The following is a 15,760-nucleotide window of genomic DNA, read 5'->3' on the forward strand; positions in this document are numbered from 1 at the left end:
AAATTTAAGCACAGTGGTTAAGATTTTATTTGGAGTTCACTATAATACACAAGCTTATAAAAATTTAATCTGCGTGTAGATGAACAAGCACTGTTTTTTCAAAGTTGTTCCCCAGGAAACTCTGTAGCCAATTAAAAGCTGGTGAAGGGACACTTCAGATGGAATGTCACCCATCCTTTTTAGCAGTTTCGTTCCCTCACAGTTTCCTGTGGCTTGTGGAGTCCAAGGAGAGCAGGAGGCAAAGCTGTGCTTTGCATGTGGGAGGAAACACTCACAAATTTTGTCTGTACTCCTGTCACATCTCTCACTGCCTCCTCTTTGTATTCAGCTCTAGTCTGACAGGACATGTAAAAGCAACAGAAGTGGTAAGTCAGACCTTCCAAGTTCCTTGAGGAAGGGACTGGGTTTTGTTAATGGCAACTAAGGATGTCTAACGTGCAGTGTGGCCACTTGATGTGTCATCTTAACCTGTGGGACCTTTATCTATGATGTCCGGCACTAGTATTTCATGGCAGGCAGGATAGGAAGCATCTCACTACTGAATCAAGACTTGAAATTCAAGTCTGAATTCTCACCCATTACCCCAAAAATCTAACCTTGCAATTAGCACTTCTTTCTTTTTCACCGTGTTAATTCCAAAACAGAACAGTATTGAGACTCATGGAATCAGAGCAGTTTGGGTTCTCCTTTTGTCTGCCCTGGAACTTAAGGCAAAATACTACTCACTATTCCACTATTTTGAAATGCATCCTGAAGCTTTTCCTTATGACCTTCTTTTTGGAAAAAGGCTTTCCTTATAAGATGTTAATACAGCCAAATATGGGAAATACTGCAATGTTGTAGGCTCTCTGTAATCTGAAAAGATCCTTCTAAATACCCGCAAATACTTACTTCTGTGTTGGCTTTGCTTGTTGAACGACTCCTTTGGAAATAATCCTTAAATTAATAATTTTAAAACCAGTCTTTATTCTCACATTACAAAGTAGATGTTTTCGTACAAAGCCTTTCTGAACATCCATTTAGGCACCTCAGTGGGAACTGTGGTGTTCTCTGGTTCGGAATCTTGTAGCTGCACTACCCATTGACTTCAATGGGATTTTTGAACCCTGAGAAGCCATGGCAATCGTTTGTTTTTTTTTTTTTTTTCTCTTCTACGTGTAGATTTAGACACCTGATTTGAGGAATTCACATTCAGAAATACTGATATGAGTATGGGGTTTTTTTCCCCTGTCTTTTTAGAAATCAAAAAATTGAAATGTTCGATGGATTAAAGAAAAACAACAACAACAACAACAAAACCACAGAGGGCCGTGGCTGGGGTGTGCTGTGAGCGCGGCACTTCCACAGGTGCGACACCTGGCAGGGGGTGGGGTGGCAGAGGGCGGCAGATGTGACCAGCTCACACACCACACCCACGGCCCCGAGGAGGCGGCTTCCCTATCCTTACCCACGCTCCCGGTATCTGGTGAAGGAATTAATAATTAAAAAAAAAAAAAAAAAAAAAAAAAAAAAAAAAAAAAAAAAAAAAAAGAGAGAGAGAGAAGGAAAAAGAGTAAATGTTGCGGGGATGCCCGGACCGGCTCACGCCTGCTTGTCTCTTGTATCCCCTTGGCGTAACTTTAAGAAGCGATGCCAGCGGCATCCCAGTGGCCGCCGGGGCGGGCCCCGCTCTCCTGCGAGACGGAGGAGACGCGTTTAAAGGCCCGCACCCCCCTTAGACCGCGGCCCTTCCCGATCGGAGCGCACCCCTCGGGATGCGATTTTTCCCTTGCCTTGTCGACTAACCCCCTCTAGCGCCGAGCCAGGCGCACTCGCCCCGCTGGCCGCCGGCACCGGGCGAGGCGAGGGGGCGCTTCCCTCGCCCGCCTCACGCCCCGCGCCCCGCGCTCCCCTCGGGCGGGCGGGCGGGCGAGGAGGGGCGGCCACTCCTTCACTCTCCATCCCTCCCTCCATCCCTCCGTCCCTCCGTCCCTCCCCGCTGCCCCCGCTGGCTGGCGGGGCTCGGTGCCGGAGCGCCCCCGGCGCGGGGCCGCGCTGGCTCCCGGCGGACCCGGCCCCCGCCGCGCTGGGCGCAGCGGGGCGGCCCCGCGGCCGCGCCGGAGGAGGAGGAGGAGAGGAGGGGAAGAGGACGAGAGCGCTCCCGCGGGCGGCAGCGGAGCGGCGGCACCAAAAAACTGCGGCACGCAAATCAGGAGGGAGCAGCGAGCATCACACCAGAGCCGCCCGGTTTCTGATTGCTCCGCGGCAGGAGCGGAGAGAGACGCACACACACACACTGAGAGAGAGAGGGGCGAGCGGTGGAGACGGGGGGGTCGGCGGCGGGAGAAGGTTTCTGCGATGCCGCCCTGCAAGTTTTTCTTGACGCGTTCGGGAGCGTGAAGGAGGTTCGCCGGCGCTTCTCGCCCTCCTGCCCCGGGAGCTCGGCGGGGCGGGGGCGAGACACTCAAACCTGAGAAGCTGAAGCCCCTCGGCGCTGCCTCCGGCCGGGGATGCGGGGCACCGTGCGGCGCGGCCGGGGGAGGAGGCTGCTCCCGCCGACGAGGCTGCTGAGGCTGCCAGGGGCGCTCCTACGGGGCTGAAGGTGCCACCGGGCAGAACCGCGGGAGGGAGCGGGGAGTGAACCCCGAGTCCTCGCCGCCACCGCCTCGAAGTTGCCGGAGCTCTCCTGGTTCCCAGGGCGGCTGCCGTGCCCCGGGACCCCGCCGGTGGATGCTCCCGCCCCGGCCCGGGCAGCCCCCGGTGGCATCGCGGGCAGTGCGGGCAGCGCATCCCGCGTCCTCCCCGCGCCGGCCTGAAGGAGGACAGGCAGCCCCCGCGGGCCGAGGGCGCGGGGGGCACCAGCCATGGGGTGTTGTGAGATGAAGGGATTATTGCTCTGGAGAGTCGGCCTCTTCCTCCCCCTGGTGACAGCGCGCCCCGCCGCCGCCGGGCACGTCGCCAGCAACCACGGTAAGTGAGGACGGCCGAGGGGAGAGTGCGGGTCCGGGATCCCCGCAACTTTGCGGCGGGGTGCGGGGATGGACGGAGTGGATCCCCCTCTGCTCGGTGCCCATCCTCTCCCGGCCCCTGATGGGGGCACAGGGATGCAGGACACGGCGCCGCCCGGAGGCCACCGCTCCCTGCCGCCTGTGCCCCGCACAAGTTGGGTGTTTGGGGACAGCGGGGCTCTGCTGCCCATCCCGCCCCGCCAGGGCGAGGTGCTGTCCCCACTCAGCGGGATAACGCCCCGGAGCTCCCCACAGTCAGCCCGGTCATCGCCGGCCGCCGTGGTTTGGGAGGAGCAGCATGTCACTCGAAGTTGCCTCCCGGTGTGACGGAGCGGTAGCATCCTTTCACTTGAAATGTGATTTTAAGGTTTACCTTAAAAAGGTTTACCCTAGAAAGGTTTACCTTAGAAAGCTTTGCCTTGCCCAACGCAGAGCACCTCCAGCATGGGTTTGGGAGAGCTCACCGCACGTTAAGGGAAATCGCTGCTCGTCCGAGAACTGCCCAAAGGCGTTTGACTGTCCTTAACACCCAATTTTTGCGTGCTACGGTCTGAGTGTCCGGAAAAAAATCCCGTTTAAAATCTCTGTAAGAGATGCGTGCTCATCAGGTCTTGCCGAAGACGGTGTTTTAGTTCGTGTTGTAAGGTGTGCGTGTAAGAAAAATGCCTCCCAATTAAGAAGGGAATAATTCTGTTTGTAAAACTGAAAATGCATAGCACACCCAGAGGATATAAAATATGATTCGGAAGGACTGAAGAAGCCCAGACCTGATTGTGAAACATGTTACATATTATCAAACACCTGGTAGAGCAGAGTATTTCCTTAACTGCTTGGTTTCTGTACATCTCTCTAAGTTATAGAGGATACACCTATTCCTAAATTTTGAGAGTCTTACATACTTTTAATATTATTTTTGTACAGTTTTGCTTTTTTGAGGTTTTAGTGTGATGCGACTGAAATGTGGGAATTGAAGAGTATTGAATGAAGCAACTGAATGTTGCTTCTGCCTGAAATTATTTTACCTGATGTACTGAAAGGAGTACTGAAAATGGTTGTGGTGGAAATGATGGTGAGAGAAAACAAAGTGGGCTTAGCCATGGAGTGCTATCAAATATACAGTTAATGTATTTTCACATTTTTATTCTACAGTCTATTTTCAGGGTTCATTTTATCCACCTGAGTAACAGTGAAAACAGAGAATAAAATACCTAGAAAACAGGAAAGTACAATAGTATGGCCACAAATACCCTGTGCCATCAGCGTGAGTTATGGCAGGGACATTCCAAGTTACTATTATTCCTTTACATCTTCTATGCTGAATGTGACGAATAATTCCAGTTTATAATAGTATAGGATAGTCATATCAATGCTATATTAGATTTTGCCCTTTACCATGGCTTAGGAGACATCAGACTCTCACAGTAATACAACACAGTTTTCCTTTTATGTCACAGACATTAGTGCATTCCCATATCTGCTACATTACCACAAGGCCTGACAAGGCACATGAATGCAGTTTGAAAAATAATCTGTTCAAGGCATATGCATCAAAGGCAAAGAATTTTTAGCAAGTTAGGCTAGGTTTAAAACTTGTATTTGATATTCTAGGATTAAATTTTAATTAGTGTTTTAAAAGGAAAGTGAAAAATGGGGAAAATAGTTGCCAAAACAATTGAAGTGGGTTTTTGATGTTGACATAACTTTTCCCAACAAGTTCTGCATAGAGTACTGGGGAGTTACCTAACTTCTGAATAACTTCCCTTTCTTGCTTCAAAACTTCAAATAAAAGGAGCAACCTCTTTGATATGGTCGTCGTACCATACAAGTCAAACAATAAGTTTAACTCAAAAAAACGCAGGTGAAATGAAAACTGACTGAATTAATACAGGTGCTTTAATATGCACAACCCCATCTGATTAATAAAATTCTAATAAGAAGAGTCTCCTTTTAATAATGACTTTCTCTAAATCCAGGAATTGAATGAAAGAATGCTACAATAAAAAAGTTACCTCACTGTTGAAGCACTTCAATGTGTAAGTTTAAAATGCTGTTTACTAAAATTTGGAATCTCATCTGCAGAGGATTTTTTTAAATCTTGTGAGGAAATATAATTTCTTAAATTTTCATAAAGCGATATTTTCATCATGCACCTCTTGGAAACGTTTGCAATAATTACTGTTGGGTTTTCACTAGTAATTATAATATTGATGTATTAACTCGGTTTTATTATCTAGTATATTTGGTCTTCTATTTTGTATTTAGAAACATATCAGCATTGATAATAAAGTACAAAGGAATGTTTTGTTTGCGTTTCTTGATTGTTTGTGGGGAAAGGATGGAAGGGCAATAGGTTTATTAATCTGACTTGGTAAACAGACAGCCCTTCCACTTCACTCTTACTGGTTTATTTCCTGTTATTAAAGAGGGATTTTAAAAAAATTAATATAATCTCATTTTATAAATTGGCATTATAACTATGTTGGGATTAATCTTTCTGTTTTCATCAAACAGAAAGAAATACATACTTTGTTTTGTATGGTTCCAAGGCTCTTAGGTTTCCTTTCTTCACCCAGTAAATCAATGTGTGGTGTCTTACAGTATCTGTAACAAGGTAGACACAAACAATACTGTTGGCAGGAAAGCAAACTTACTCATTCATCTTAATGGAGTGGTAAGTTCAAAAACAAATTATGACCATGCCAAGGGCAAGTTTTTACTGCTAAGAAAAACCCTGCAGGTGTTCTGTGTAACAAAACTGCCTGAAACATAAGGCTCAATTAGTGGAGTTAGTTGAGTGCTTGCGCGTCCGGGTTAAATTTCCAAGAGTTGTCTGTGGCATCCAGTATGAACAGGTTGCATTACTAGGCAAGATTTCTGCCTGTGTTGTAGCTTTGTTCTTTGATTGAAGAACACAAGGAATTGGGCAATTGCTCTGAAACCTAAATTTACAGATAACAGCCTCTGTAGACCCTTGCAGTTCTTTGTGCAGGACATGTAGGAGCTTTCCAGATAAAGGTCATGTCAGGTAACAGCTCGATGGTACCCTGTGCTCTCTGTGCACACTTATGTGTTTCTACTTAAACAAATCAGAAGGAATTTTTGCACCATGGCTTCTTTCAGGTTCTATCTGCCATTATGTATCACCACACAATTAATTTCTGAAGTAAACTATAGAATTTGCAGAATTTATAACACATTATGTCTGTCAGTGAACTCTAAAAGGAAGCTGTTGCTTTTTCAGTTACCAGGTACTGTTACATCTTGTCAGGTTATGCAAGGTTGGTCTCTTTAAAGGCATCTGCATTCTTTCTAAAAGGCATCTGCATTCATTCTCTTCTTCTCACAAAAATGTGGAGGTAAGAAATAATGTCATCAAGTGTCACTTCTCACATAGCCTTCATTTTCACAACACCTACACTTGATGTAAATTGGACAGCTCAAAGTAAAGTTATTTGATTCTGGTATTAAAATATCAGACAGATTACTAATGACCTTAAGTCATTCAGCAGTTGAAAGGAGTTGGCTTATTTTTATTCACATATTTGTTTTTTTTAGAAGTGCAATCCCCCACAGATAAGTGCTCTTTCTGAATACAGCTCTCAGAATTTTTCTGTAGCAACAAGGAGACGAAGGACTAAGTGTTTGGAGTGACTGAACTTTTCTCTGAATGAAACTGATGTTTTTCCACTAGAGGATATTTCTCATTTTGAGGACTTAAAGCACTGTAAAGAAGGCTGTGCTGCTGCCTGTATTGTGTTCATCTTGCTGTTCAGTTATCCAGCTAATATTTTTTATAAACAACCTTGCAGAAAAATTAAATAAACAAAGTTTTTAGATGTCCCACATCATTATAGACTTGAGTACTGGTGAAGACTTTGGAACTTCTGCAGTTGTAGACATGCATGAAGTGACCTGTCATCCAAAAGCCTTGATTTGTATGCCATGAGATGAACAGATTTAAGATTCGTGCTTCTTGATATAGTCCTGGTGTTGTGCTTGGCAGTACTGAGTGCTGTTTGGGTATTTTGCTAATTGGACAAATGAGAATGATTGGTATGGAAATATTAAATATTAAAAAAAATGCATAGCTTAAGCAGATATAATTTAAAACCAAATCAGTACAGTAGTTTTCATGTAATTTGCAGGTGTGGAAACACCACAGAGGAACTGAAGGGTTTCCTAAAGTCTACAACTTCGCCTTGTTGAGAAACGAGGCAAGTCAAAATTTACTTTGACACAGAATGACCATTCTTATCATTCTACAAATTTAACTCCTTGGTCAGATAGCACTTTTTTTTTTTCAAATGGTTTACAAAGGAAAAAGAGGGAAGGAAAGAACATATAGTAAATTCAGTTTTCTTAGGAAAATCTCCTCTTTGTTTCCAGATATATGTTTTTAGATCTGAACTCTACTTAAGGGTTTGTTTAGGATATCTGAGGTTGGACTTTTCACTTGAGAATTTTAGAAAAGTCTAAAAGTTCAGTAAATTTTTTCTCTGTGAGACCAAGAGCAAGTCTATATCCATTTTTTTGGCTATTTTTTTAAATTAAAAGTGTAACAGATTTTAAAATCTCCTTTAACTGATTAGAGATAGTTAGAAAATTATCAATATATGCAATAGGAGAAGCAATTTATTGTTATTATATTGAAATACAACATAGCTATGTTAGGATATATTCTTGTTCCAGCTGTGCATAATTTCATTAGGATCCCTGGATTTCTCTACCTTGGCATTGGCACAAAGAAGAGACTGGCCTTTTGCTTGATAAGCCTGATAACATCTGACCTCTGTGACAGAGAGAATGGTAAATAGTATGGGAACAGACAAGTAGGTAAATAAATTATTTGCCCAAAATCTATCCTGACCTCTGGGAACCACATTATCATGCAGAAGAGGCCGACAAAAAACTATCTATTGCAAATAAGTACATCTTCAGAAGCTGGTTTTGAACCTGCAAATGATATGTCAAGGTGCTGGAACTGAGAATTACTACTGAAAAGATTTCTCTTACCTGATAAAAACATGAAACTCTGTGCAGGATTTCTTTTTGGACCTTAAAAAAGCAGGACAAATTTAAGTGACATTATCTTTAGCTGATTCATTTCCATTCTAATCCCCTTAGTTAGTCTTCCAGGCTAACACTTATTCCAGCTCTCCTTATACAAGTTCCAGGGATGCTTCCATTATCAATCTTGCACCACCTTTTGTGTAGGTAGGCTATTGATCATTCCCACATCTAAGAACAAGTCTTTTCAAAATAGTCATTAAAGAGAAGTCAGTTCAATTAATTTGGCAGCCATTTGTAATCTGAGTACTAATTTCACTGTGTTACAGCACAAAGCTTAGAGGCCAATCTTGGCTTTAAATCAACTGCATGTTTTATATGGATGTCTGAAACCGGTTAATCCATTTTATCAAAAACACCCAAACCAAACCAAAACTGTCCCGACAAAATTAAAAACAAAACCCCTAAAGATTTTCCTAGTTTTTAGGAAAGTTTTGCTGATTCAATTGTCTCACCCACACAACATAATATTTCTTTCTGTTAGCATTTCTATCACTTATCGCCTTGGATATCTGTGTTTGGACTAAATCCCATCGTCCTGTAAAAAAAATAAAATGTGCTGAACGGATTGCTAATGGCATTAATTATTAATTAGAGATGAATTTTAATAAATGAAGGTATTTTTATAATGTTGTAGATACTTTTATAGATAATAAACAACCACTGGCCAAACAATGCATGGATGGTTTTCCCCCCTCCAGTTTATGATACTGTACAAGTAGTTCTCTGCTCTTTAAACAATTATTTCAGCCTTTAAACCAGCAGCCACCGCTACTTTCTTTAATTAATCTATTCCCATTCTAAACATATAAAGCTTCGATAATTATTTCATGCTTTTAAAGTAGGGGTATTTTGATGTTTAAAGTAAGACGATTAAAAAATTGCTCTAAGATTATTGACTGACATCTCTTTTGAGAGCTCAGTAGACTTAGTTTTTTTAAGTTCAAAAACATTTATTTTATGCAGAGATTCTATCTAGATTGAAAATAAAATGTCCTTTCTGTAGAATAATCTGAAGATTTAAAATCTGTTTTGTCTCTAGGTAGAAACAGAAGTTCTTGGTTTATGTTTAGGTAGATTTCTAAGAAGCTGGTAGATTTTTTTTTTCCTCTTGAGAGGTGGTTTTATTTGTTCTGAGTTGACTGAGTTCCAGACACTCTTTGAAGATGTCTGGTGTTTGCTGACAGGTTCTCCAAAAGAGCAGTATCCAATTAAGTACCCGGTGTTTGAGGGCTAACTGCACAGCAGCTCCTGAGAGGTCAGAGGAGCTCTGTGGGACAGGATAAGCAATAACTGTGTGAGAAGCACAAACGTAAACAAAGCAGAGTGAACATTTTAATATACATTTTAATATGTTAACTGCATTGGTAATGCAGTATTCCTTCATGGCAATGTGGTTTTGAAATTACACAGATTTTAGCTTAGAATAAAGTCAGTGCTGTGTCACTTCTGTACAAAAGGAAAGGTGGGCAGGAAGCACCATCTGTACCAAAGCACTGTGGAGGAACACACAGAAGGAGGACACGGTTAAAAGGTGTATTTACTGGGAGCTCTCCTGTCTAAATCCATTTAATGGCTTCTGCACCTAGAACAAAAGGGGAAAAGTCACATATAGCAAACAGCATCATTGATGCATGTAATGAGTGATTTGTTTTGGCTGGAGACCCTTGGTTAGAGAGCATTTGCTGCTGTAATTTGTATTCTCTGACTGCTGGTTGCTTTTTAGCTTAAAATAAAGAAATAAAAGAATGAGTTAGAAAGCATTCCATAAAATAACGCACTAGCATTTTAATCTTGCTACAAGTGGTTATCTTTCTGAATTTCCCCAGGCTAGTTTTCTCTTTGGGTTCCAGCCACTGATTTAAAATCAAATTCTATCAGAAAAAAAATCTACTAAAATTTAGAATTGTTCAAATATATTTTGGACATCTTAAAAAAAAATAAATCAAGGGAGACCTTGCCATTTTTTCCCATAATGTTTCCAGTTTTTCTGGCTCAAAATCGATTTCATGAAAAGCATTTGGATGAGGGATTCATATTTCAAAATGTGGTTTGAATCCAGCAATTTCTGCTAAACCAAATGGGGCCATATAAAAATGCAGAGTCCTTCAGTCTCTGTTATATGTGGCCGCTGAAGACCTTTGAAAAGGAAGGTGAGGGAAATGTAAAACCTTTCTCTCTGTTAGATTGCCTTTGTTTGTATTGCAGAGTTTGCTAAACATTTACATACCAGAATGATACAATAGAAACACCCACTTAGAAGGTTATTTTAGATTTAATCATTTAGTTTAGTGGACTTTCTTAGAGGGACATTTAATTTAGGTAGATATGAATACTGTTAGTATTTGGGAATGAAGAAACATGATGGGAGAGCTGTGGCAAACAGGAGCTTCTCAGCCAAACTCTCTTTCAGATGCAATGGAAACCCAAACTCTGTTGCTAGTGAGACGACAGTAAGAATGTTTACCCTCTGATTTTGGTATATGATAAAAAAAGTCATTAAATTGCATATTTCTAGACCCAGAATTTCAGAAAGAATTGCCATTAATGGCTCCTCTTGATGCAGCTGAATATAATAATATTATCATAAACTCCACTTCTCTATAGACTACCTAAAGGGCATCTCATCTAGTGCAGAGAATGGATGGTGGTGGTTGGAAGGAATCCAGCACTTCTTGGGGCTGTTGTTTAATACCTGTCTCTGTGCAAACATTAGACTGCACACACAGTTATTTTTTTCACTGTTGAATCTCTTCAAAACTACTATTTTACTCAATATTCTTTTGAGTAAGTCTTGTGTGTCTTTACAACCACTGTTCTGTGGAGAAGAGTTAAAGGCCAGTGCTTTTGGTTTAGGTGGACAGGTTGTGACACCCAGCGCATGTTCCAAGGAATTAGCTTTTTTGTGCTCAGAGGTGGGTGGCAAAGGTAGACACAGCACCTTGGTTTTCAGTGTAGTCTTCAGTGAAACTCAGGGTTCTTTTTTCTTCCTGTGCATAACCATGTTGTTCTCTGCTAGGAACATTGTCTTCCCATTTTAAAAATTCATAATACATCAAAACTCAGTTTGTAAAAATGTTGACTGCAGATGAAGTGGATTTGTACCACACAAATGAAAGAACTGAAGCTTTTTTTGCCATTTTGTGTACCTGGTCTCTAAACAGCCTTCCTGAAGCCAAAGCCTCAACCTCCCAGCAGAAACCTTGGCCAGCTGGTCCCAGGAGCTGTTTTATTCCCACTGCCATGAGAACCAGCTGTCTTTGATGTAGCTTGTGAGCCGTTGGGACTTCAGTTCTGGTAGTCCCTGACTTCTATGTGTGGGATTTGCTAATCCCAACAGTGTGAAAATGTAGGTAATATGAACTTTCCTTTCCTACTGCAGATTTTATATTTTAAAAAGTTCATTTTTTCTTTCCCTCTTCACATATCATTCACATAGAGTGTTTTATTTAGAAACAGAGTGTAAGCCTCCAGTAAATCATCTGAATTCCTTAACACAGGAGAAATGCCATCTTCCATGGGGTAAGCATTAGATGGTAATGAAGGCATGTACCTTGCCAGGAGGTTATGTTAAGCAGCAGAGGAATTTTGAAATTTGCATTTGAAATAGGCTCATTTTCAGGTAACACACCAGGTTCCCATTCTGTGGCTCTGTCACTTCATTTGGCCTTGCCTTTTTTTACTCTTTTTACTTTTCTTAACCTTACTCTTCTACTAGCTGTTTTATGTCCATCAATGCCCACAATTTCCTTTTTATTTCTTGTTTTCACGGCTCTGTTCCTCATTTTGTTGCATTTGATTTTTGGGTGTTTGTCTTCCTTGTCCTTCCACTCTCTGAGTACTGAATGAGGTGAGACAATGGAGATGGAAGCATTCTGTACTTGTTGACTTGGAAGGAACAAGATAAAATGAAAGGACTATCTTGTGCAAATTGATACACAGAGTCTGTTAAGGGTGGAATGTTCTAAGTTTTGGCAGTGCCAAAATTTCCAATTGCTGTAGAGAACGTGCAGCTTGGGTAAATGTAAGCTTGTAGCAGAAGACATCAGCAAATGTCTGTCAAAATGCTCCAGATCACAGAAATGCTGGTCTTTAAGATGCAAAACACATTTTCCCTTCTCTCACTCTTGGAAATGTTTGAATTTTTTGTAGAAGTCCACTTCAAACATAGGGTTTGAAACAGAATATTTTAGTTTGAAAAATGTTGGAAAGGCAAAAAACTATGTTATAATTTCACAGTTAAGCAACAAGAGCCACAACCATAGAGGAGGTCACATAATCATAATGGAGGTCGCTTGTAGCTACTTGCCCACTTTATTCCTTTCTCATGGCATACCTGTTGTTGCCACAGTACATTAAAAGTTCCACTAATGCTTAGCCTATTCACTTTGTTACTAATAATTTTCCTTACCAATTTTGTATTCAGTAGTTTTGATTTTAAGTAATGTACTGAGGCCTTAGCATTAGTGGATTTCCACTATATTAGAGCAAATTAGGAAATTATTTTTAATAGCTATAGTCCAATAGATGTATTTTATACTTGAGAGATGTCCCTCGAGAAATAAAAGCTGATGGATATTTGTGTCACAGATGAATATTTTGCAAACAGAAAAGAAGATCAATAATAGATTAGGTTTGATTAGATGTTGACATTTAGAGCTGCACATGGCTTATGTTAAATCTAGTGACAACAGGCAGTCTTCTTCCTGTTTTGCATTTGTACCTCCATTCTTGGTTCAGCTGGATCATGGAACATCCATTGCAAAGGTTAATGGACACATTACCATTCAGCTCATTGGACGGTTCAGCCTGGAGGGCTGAATATTTTATAATCCAGTTTGCCTTATGTAGAATATCAATTGTTTAATTTTTTTCTATGAAATTCTGAATTGCTTGAGTGTTTAGCTAAGTTCAGAATAATTTAAGGACTCATTTTACACCTTGCTTTCCTTCATACACTTGTTTAACTCCACTGCAATCTAAGCATAGTTGCACCTGACTTGCATTCTTTTTAAGGGAGAAGAGAGTGAGAATTATGATCTTTAGTTACTTCCTTTCCATTTAATAAATATATCAAAAAGTGATCCTAACAGAAAATATTGCTTCATCTTGGTATGTAGGCTTTTCAAACAACATCTAGCTGTTTATTCTTATTTCATTTTTCCTCCTGGTCAGTTTTTAATGCACAACAATACTTTTCCTCAGCAGGGTTACCAAATTGATCTTTTCACCCAATTGCCCTTTGCAAAAGCGTAAGCTTTTCCCAGTCCATAACTAAAAGCGACTGAAAAGTCCCAAGAGATTTGTTAATGTTGCGTTTCTGCCTTTCAATTCCAACCAATACTGTTTTCTTTTACAAACAGTAGTTCGATAGTTGGTGGGAGCTGCAGGATGAGCTCAGGGGGCAAGAGGCCCTGAACTGCTGATCCTTTGCATAAATCAAAGGGCACCTGTGGCACGGCCAGGTGGGCGCTGGGACTGTGAGGCGATAAAAGCCATGGGGTTCCCTGGTTCGGCTTCCTTGCTTGAGGCACCACCTTGAGCTGTTACTGTGCTGTGAATAAATGGCTTTATGGAAGGAGACATCTGAGACTCTGCTAAGGGAAAACCAGGATCAAACTGCCTGAGGAAACATGGTCTGACTGTGATTGGGGCATGCAGGGAGTCAAAGAGGGCACCTGCTGTGTCACTGGAACCGCCGCTGGGAAGGACTTTGGTCCCAGTAGTGAAGGTCTCTGGTATTGGGAATGTGAATGGTCAGTTTGGGAAGTTTCCTTAACATTAGTTAATAACACTACAGCTTTTGAGTTTTGAGAAAAATCACTAAATCACAGTGTGGTTGCACTGGTATAGATCCTGCTCTGGTGTTTGCTTTCTCTCCCTGGCTGTCAATCTTGTTTCCGTGTTATTTGAATAAAAGTGCAATGTGACCCTTTGAGGAAAAATGTGATTCTGAGAACCCTGCTGAGGTGTCTGGCCTGAGTATCTTCACTTGTACACATACCTCAGAACAGGAATTTTCAATGTGTTCTGTTACATTAGTGTTTCAGCTGTGCAGCTTTCCCTACTAATTCCCAGTGTCGTTAGTAACCACGTATGTCAGTATGGATGGAATCAGATTATTTCATTTATGTAAAGCACTCACCCTATGAAATTGGAAGGTTCCAGTAATTCACTTGACATTCCAGAAGTAGGAGTGAGTTTAAAAATCCCCAAATAGTCAGATATTTTCACTGCACAAAGATAATGTACTGTACACCCATTTACAAACAAGGATGGCTGAAGTGAGTCATCTGGAACTGCACTCCGCTGTGTAAATAAAATTGAGGATACACTGTAATTTCAAGGTGCAGCCTTTGGTTTATATAAAAGGAATGGGTAGAATTGGAGTTGCTGTGTCACAGAAGTCAGGTCCAAGCACCAGACATTTCCCAGGCCATGCTGGTGTTGTGGAGTGTGAATGATACCAGTGTCAGCATGTGGCAAAGCTGGAAATGCAAGAGAAAGACAGCAGAGCAGAACTGTCTGTTTGGGTTTATTGCTGTTAAGCAGAAGCTTGTTCGTTCTTTTCCTCTTTCTACTGTAGAAATTTAACCTTGCCTTTGAAACAGTAAAATTCGGATAAAATGAATATTGGGGTTTGGTAAGGTGTTCTAATGTGTTGTGTAAGGAGAAATGTCTGCAGGTGACAGGTTTGTGTGTCTTGCTCAGATTCCTGGCAATTGCCACCATCTGGGCAGACAAGAATGTTCTGCCTCTCCAGGACAGATGAGATTGCAAAAGCCATTTGTGGTTTGAGATTTTTTCTTTGCTGTAGCATGTAATAAAATTACCAGGTTCATAAGGACTGTATCTTAAAAAAAGAAGTCCTGCTGTGGACAGGTTCTTCATAATACTCTTCACTTAAACATCTGCTTAGTTAATGGTCTTCTTTTTTTATAGAGTGTGTAGGAAAGTTAGTGAGCTGATGTTCAATCCGTGCAAAGAGTGATTGAAGAGCTGTTAAATCTGTTGCACTAGTGTATTTTATCTTTTAACTGTGATTATGGGTGCTTGAGTCTCTGACCTAAGTGATTCTTTTCTGGTATCTGGTGTTCTTATATCCAGATGAGATGGGATTGCACCAACTTTAGTGAATAAATGACCTGGTTATTTGAGCTGCCAAGTAGTAGCTCAGGTTGACTTCACAGTAATTCAGCATGCACAGAAAAAATTACTTTGAATGTTTGGGGCCTTTGTTGCATGAAAACATGTGTTAAAAGATTTTTGATCTGCTTTAAACTAAGAGAAAACTGGGGAAAGAAATTAAGAAATAATCTTGATATGAAATTCTTTATGAATAAAGGAAAATTCTTGTTAGTGAGCTTCATGGAGGTAGTATTTTTGAGCAGACAAACATTTATGCAGCTGTAAGGAACACCAGTATGACTTTCATTACAGTAAAGTGATAAAATTTATGACTAAAGCTCCTAAAATAGCACTGAGCTATCCTTTTTTTTCAGATATTGATGTGAAAAAGTAGGGTTTTGATAAGGAAGGGGAGAAGAAAATAGGAAGAAGGAAGAGAAAATAAAAAAATCTGGTTCTCCTGACTTTCTCACATGAATATTCTAATTTGCAAAATTTTGGGTTTAGTCTGGTGCTAAAAAAGTATTTATTCAATAATATGTCATCTCTAGCCATAAGCATAGAGATTTGTAGACTCC

General features: G+C 41.2%; 1 protein-coding gene across 5 annotated transcripts in view; it reads left to right on the forward strand.

Moving 5' to 3' along the window:
• The first annotated feature begins 2,070 nt into the window (after positions 1-2,070).
• The window catches only part of EPHA6 (EPH receptor A6), a 447,233-nt gene continuing 433,543 nt past the window's right edge, over positions 2,071-15,760 (forward strand). For 2 of the 5 annotated variants that reach the window (XM_027666147.1, XM_027666149.1), the window contains exon 1: positions 2,073-2,949. In XM_027666147.1, the coding sequence (XP_027521948.1) occupies positions 2,844-2,949 (106 nt within the window). In that variant the 5' untranslated portion in view covers positions 2,073-2,843. Of the gene's footprint in view, positions 2,950-15,760 lie in introns of all 5 variants that reach the window. The other 3 variants (XM_027666146.1, XM_027666144.1, XM_027666145.1) reach the window with 3 other exon arrangements.

This window comes from Corapipo altera, unplaced genomic scaffold (assembly GCF_003945725.1).
Source record: "Corapipo altera isolate COAL_440 unplaced genomic scaffold, ASM394572v1 RXGC01000115.1, whole genome shotgun sequence".
Classification (NCBI taxonomy): Eukaryota; Metazoa; Chordata; class Aves; order Passeriformes; family Pipridae; genus Corapipo; species Corapipo altera.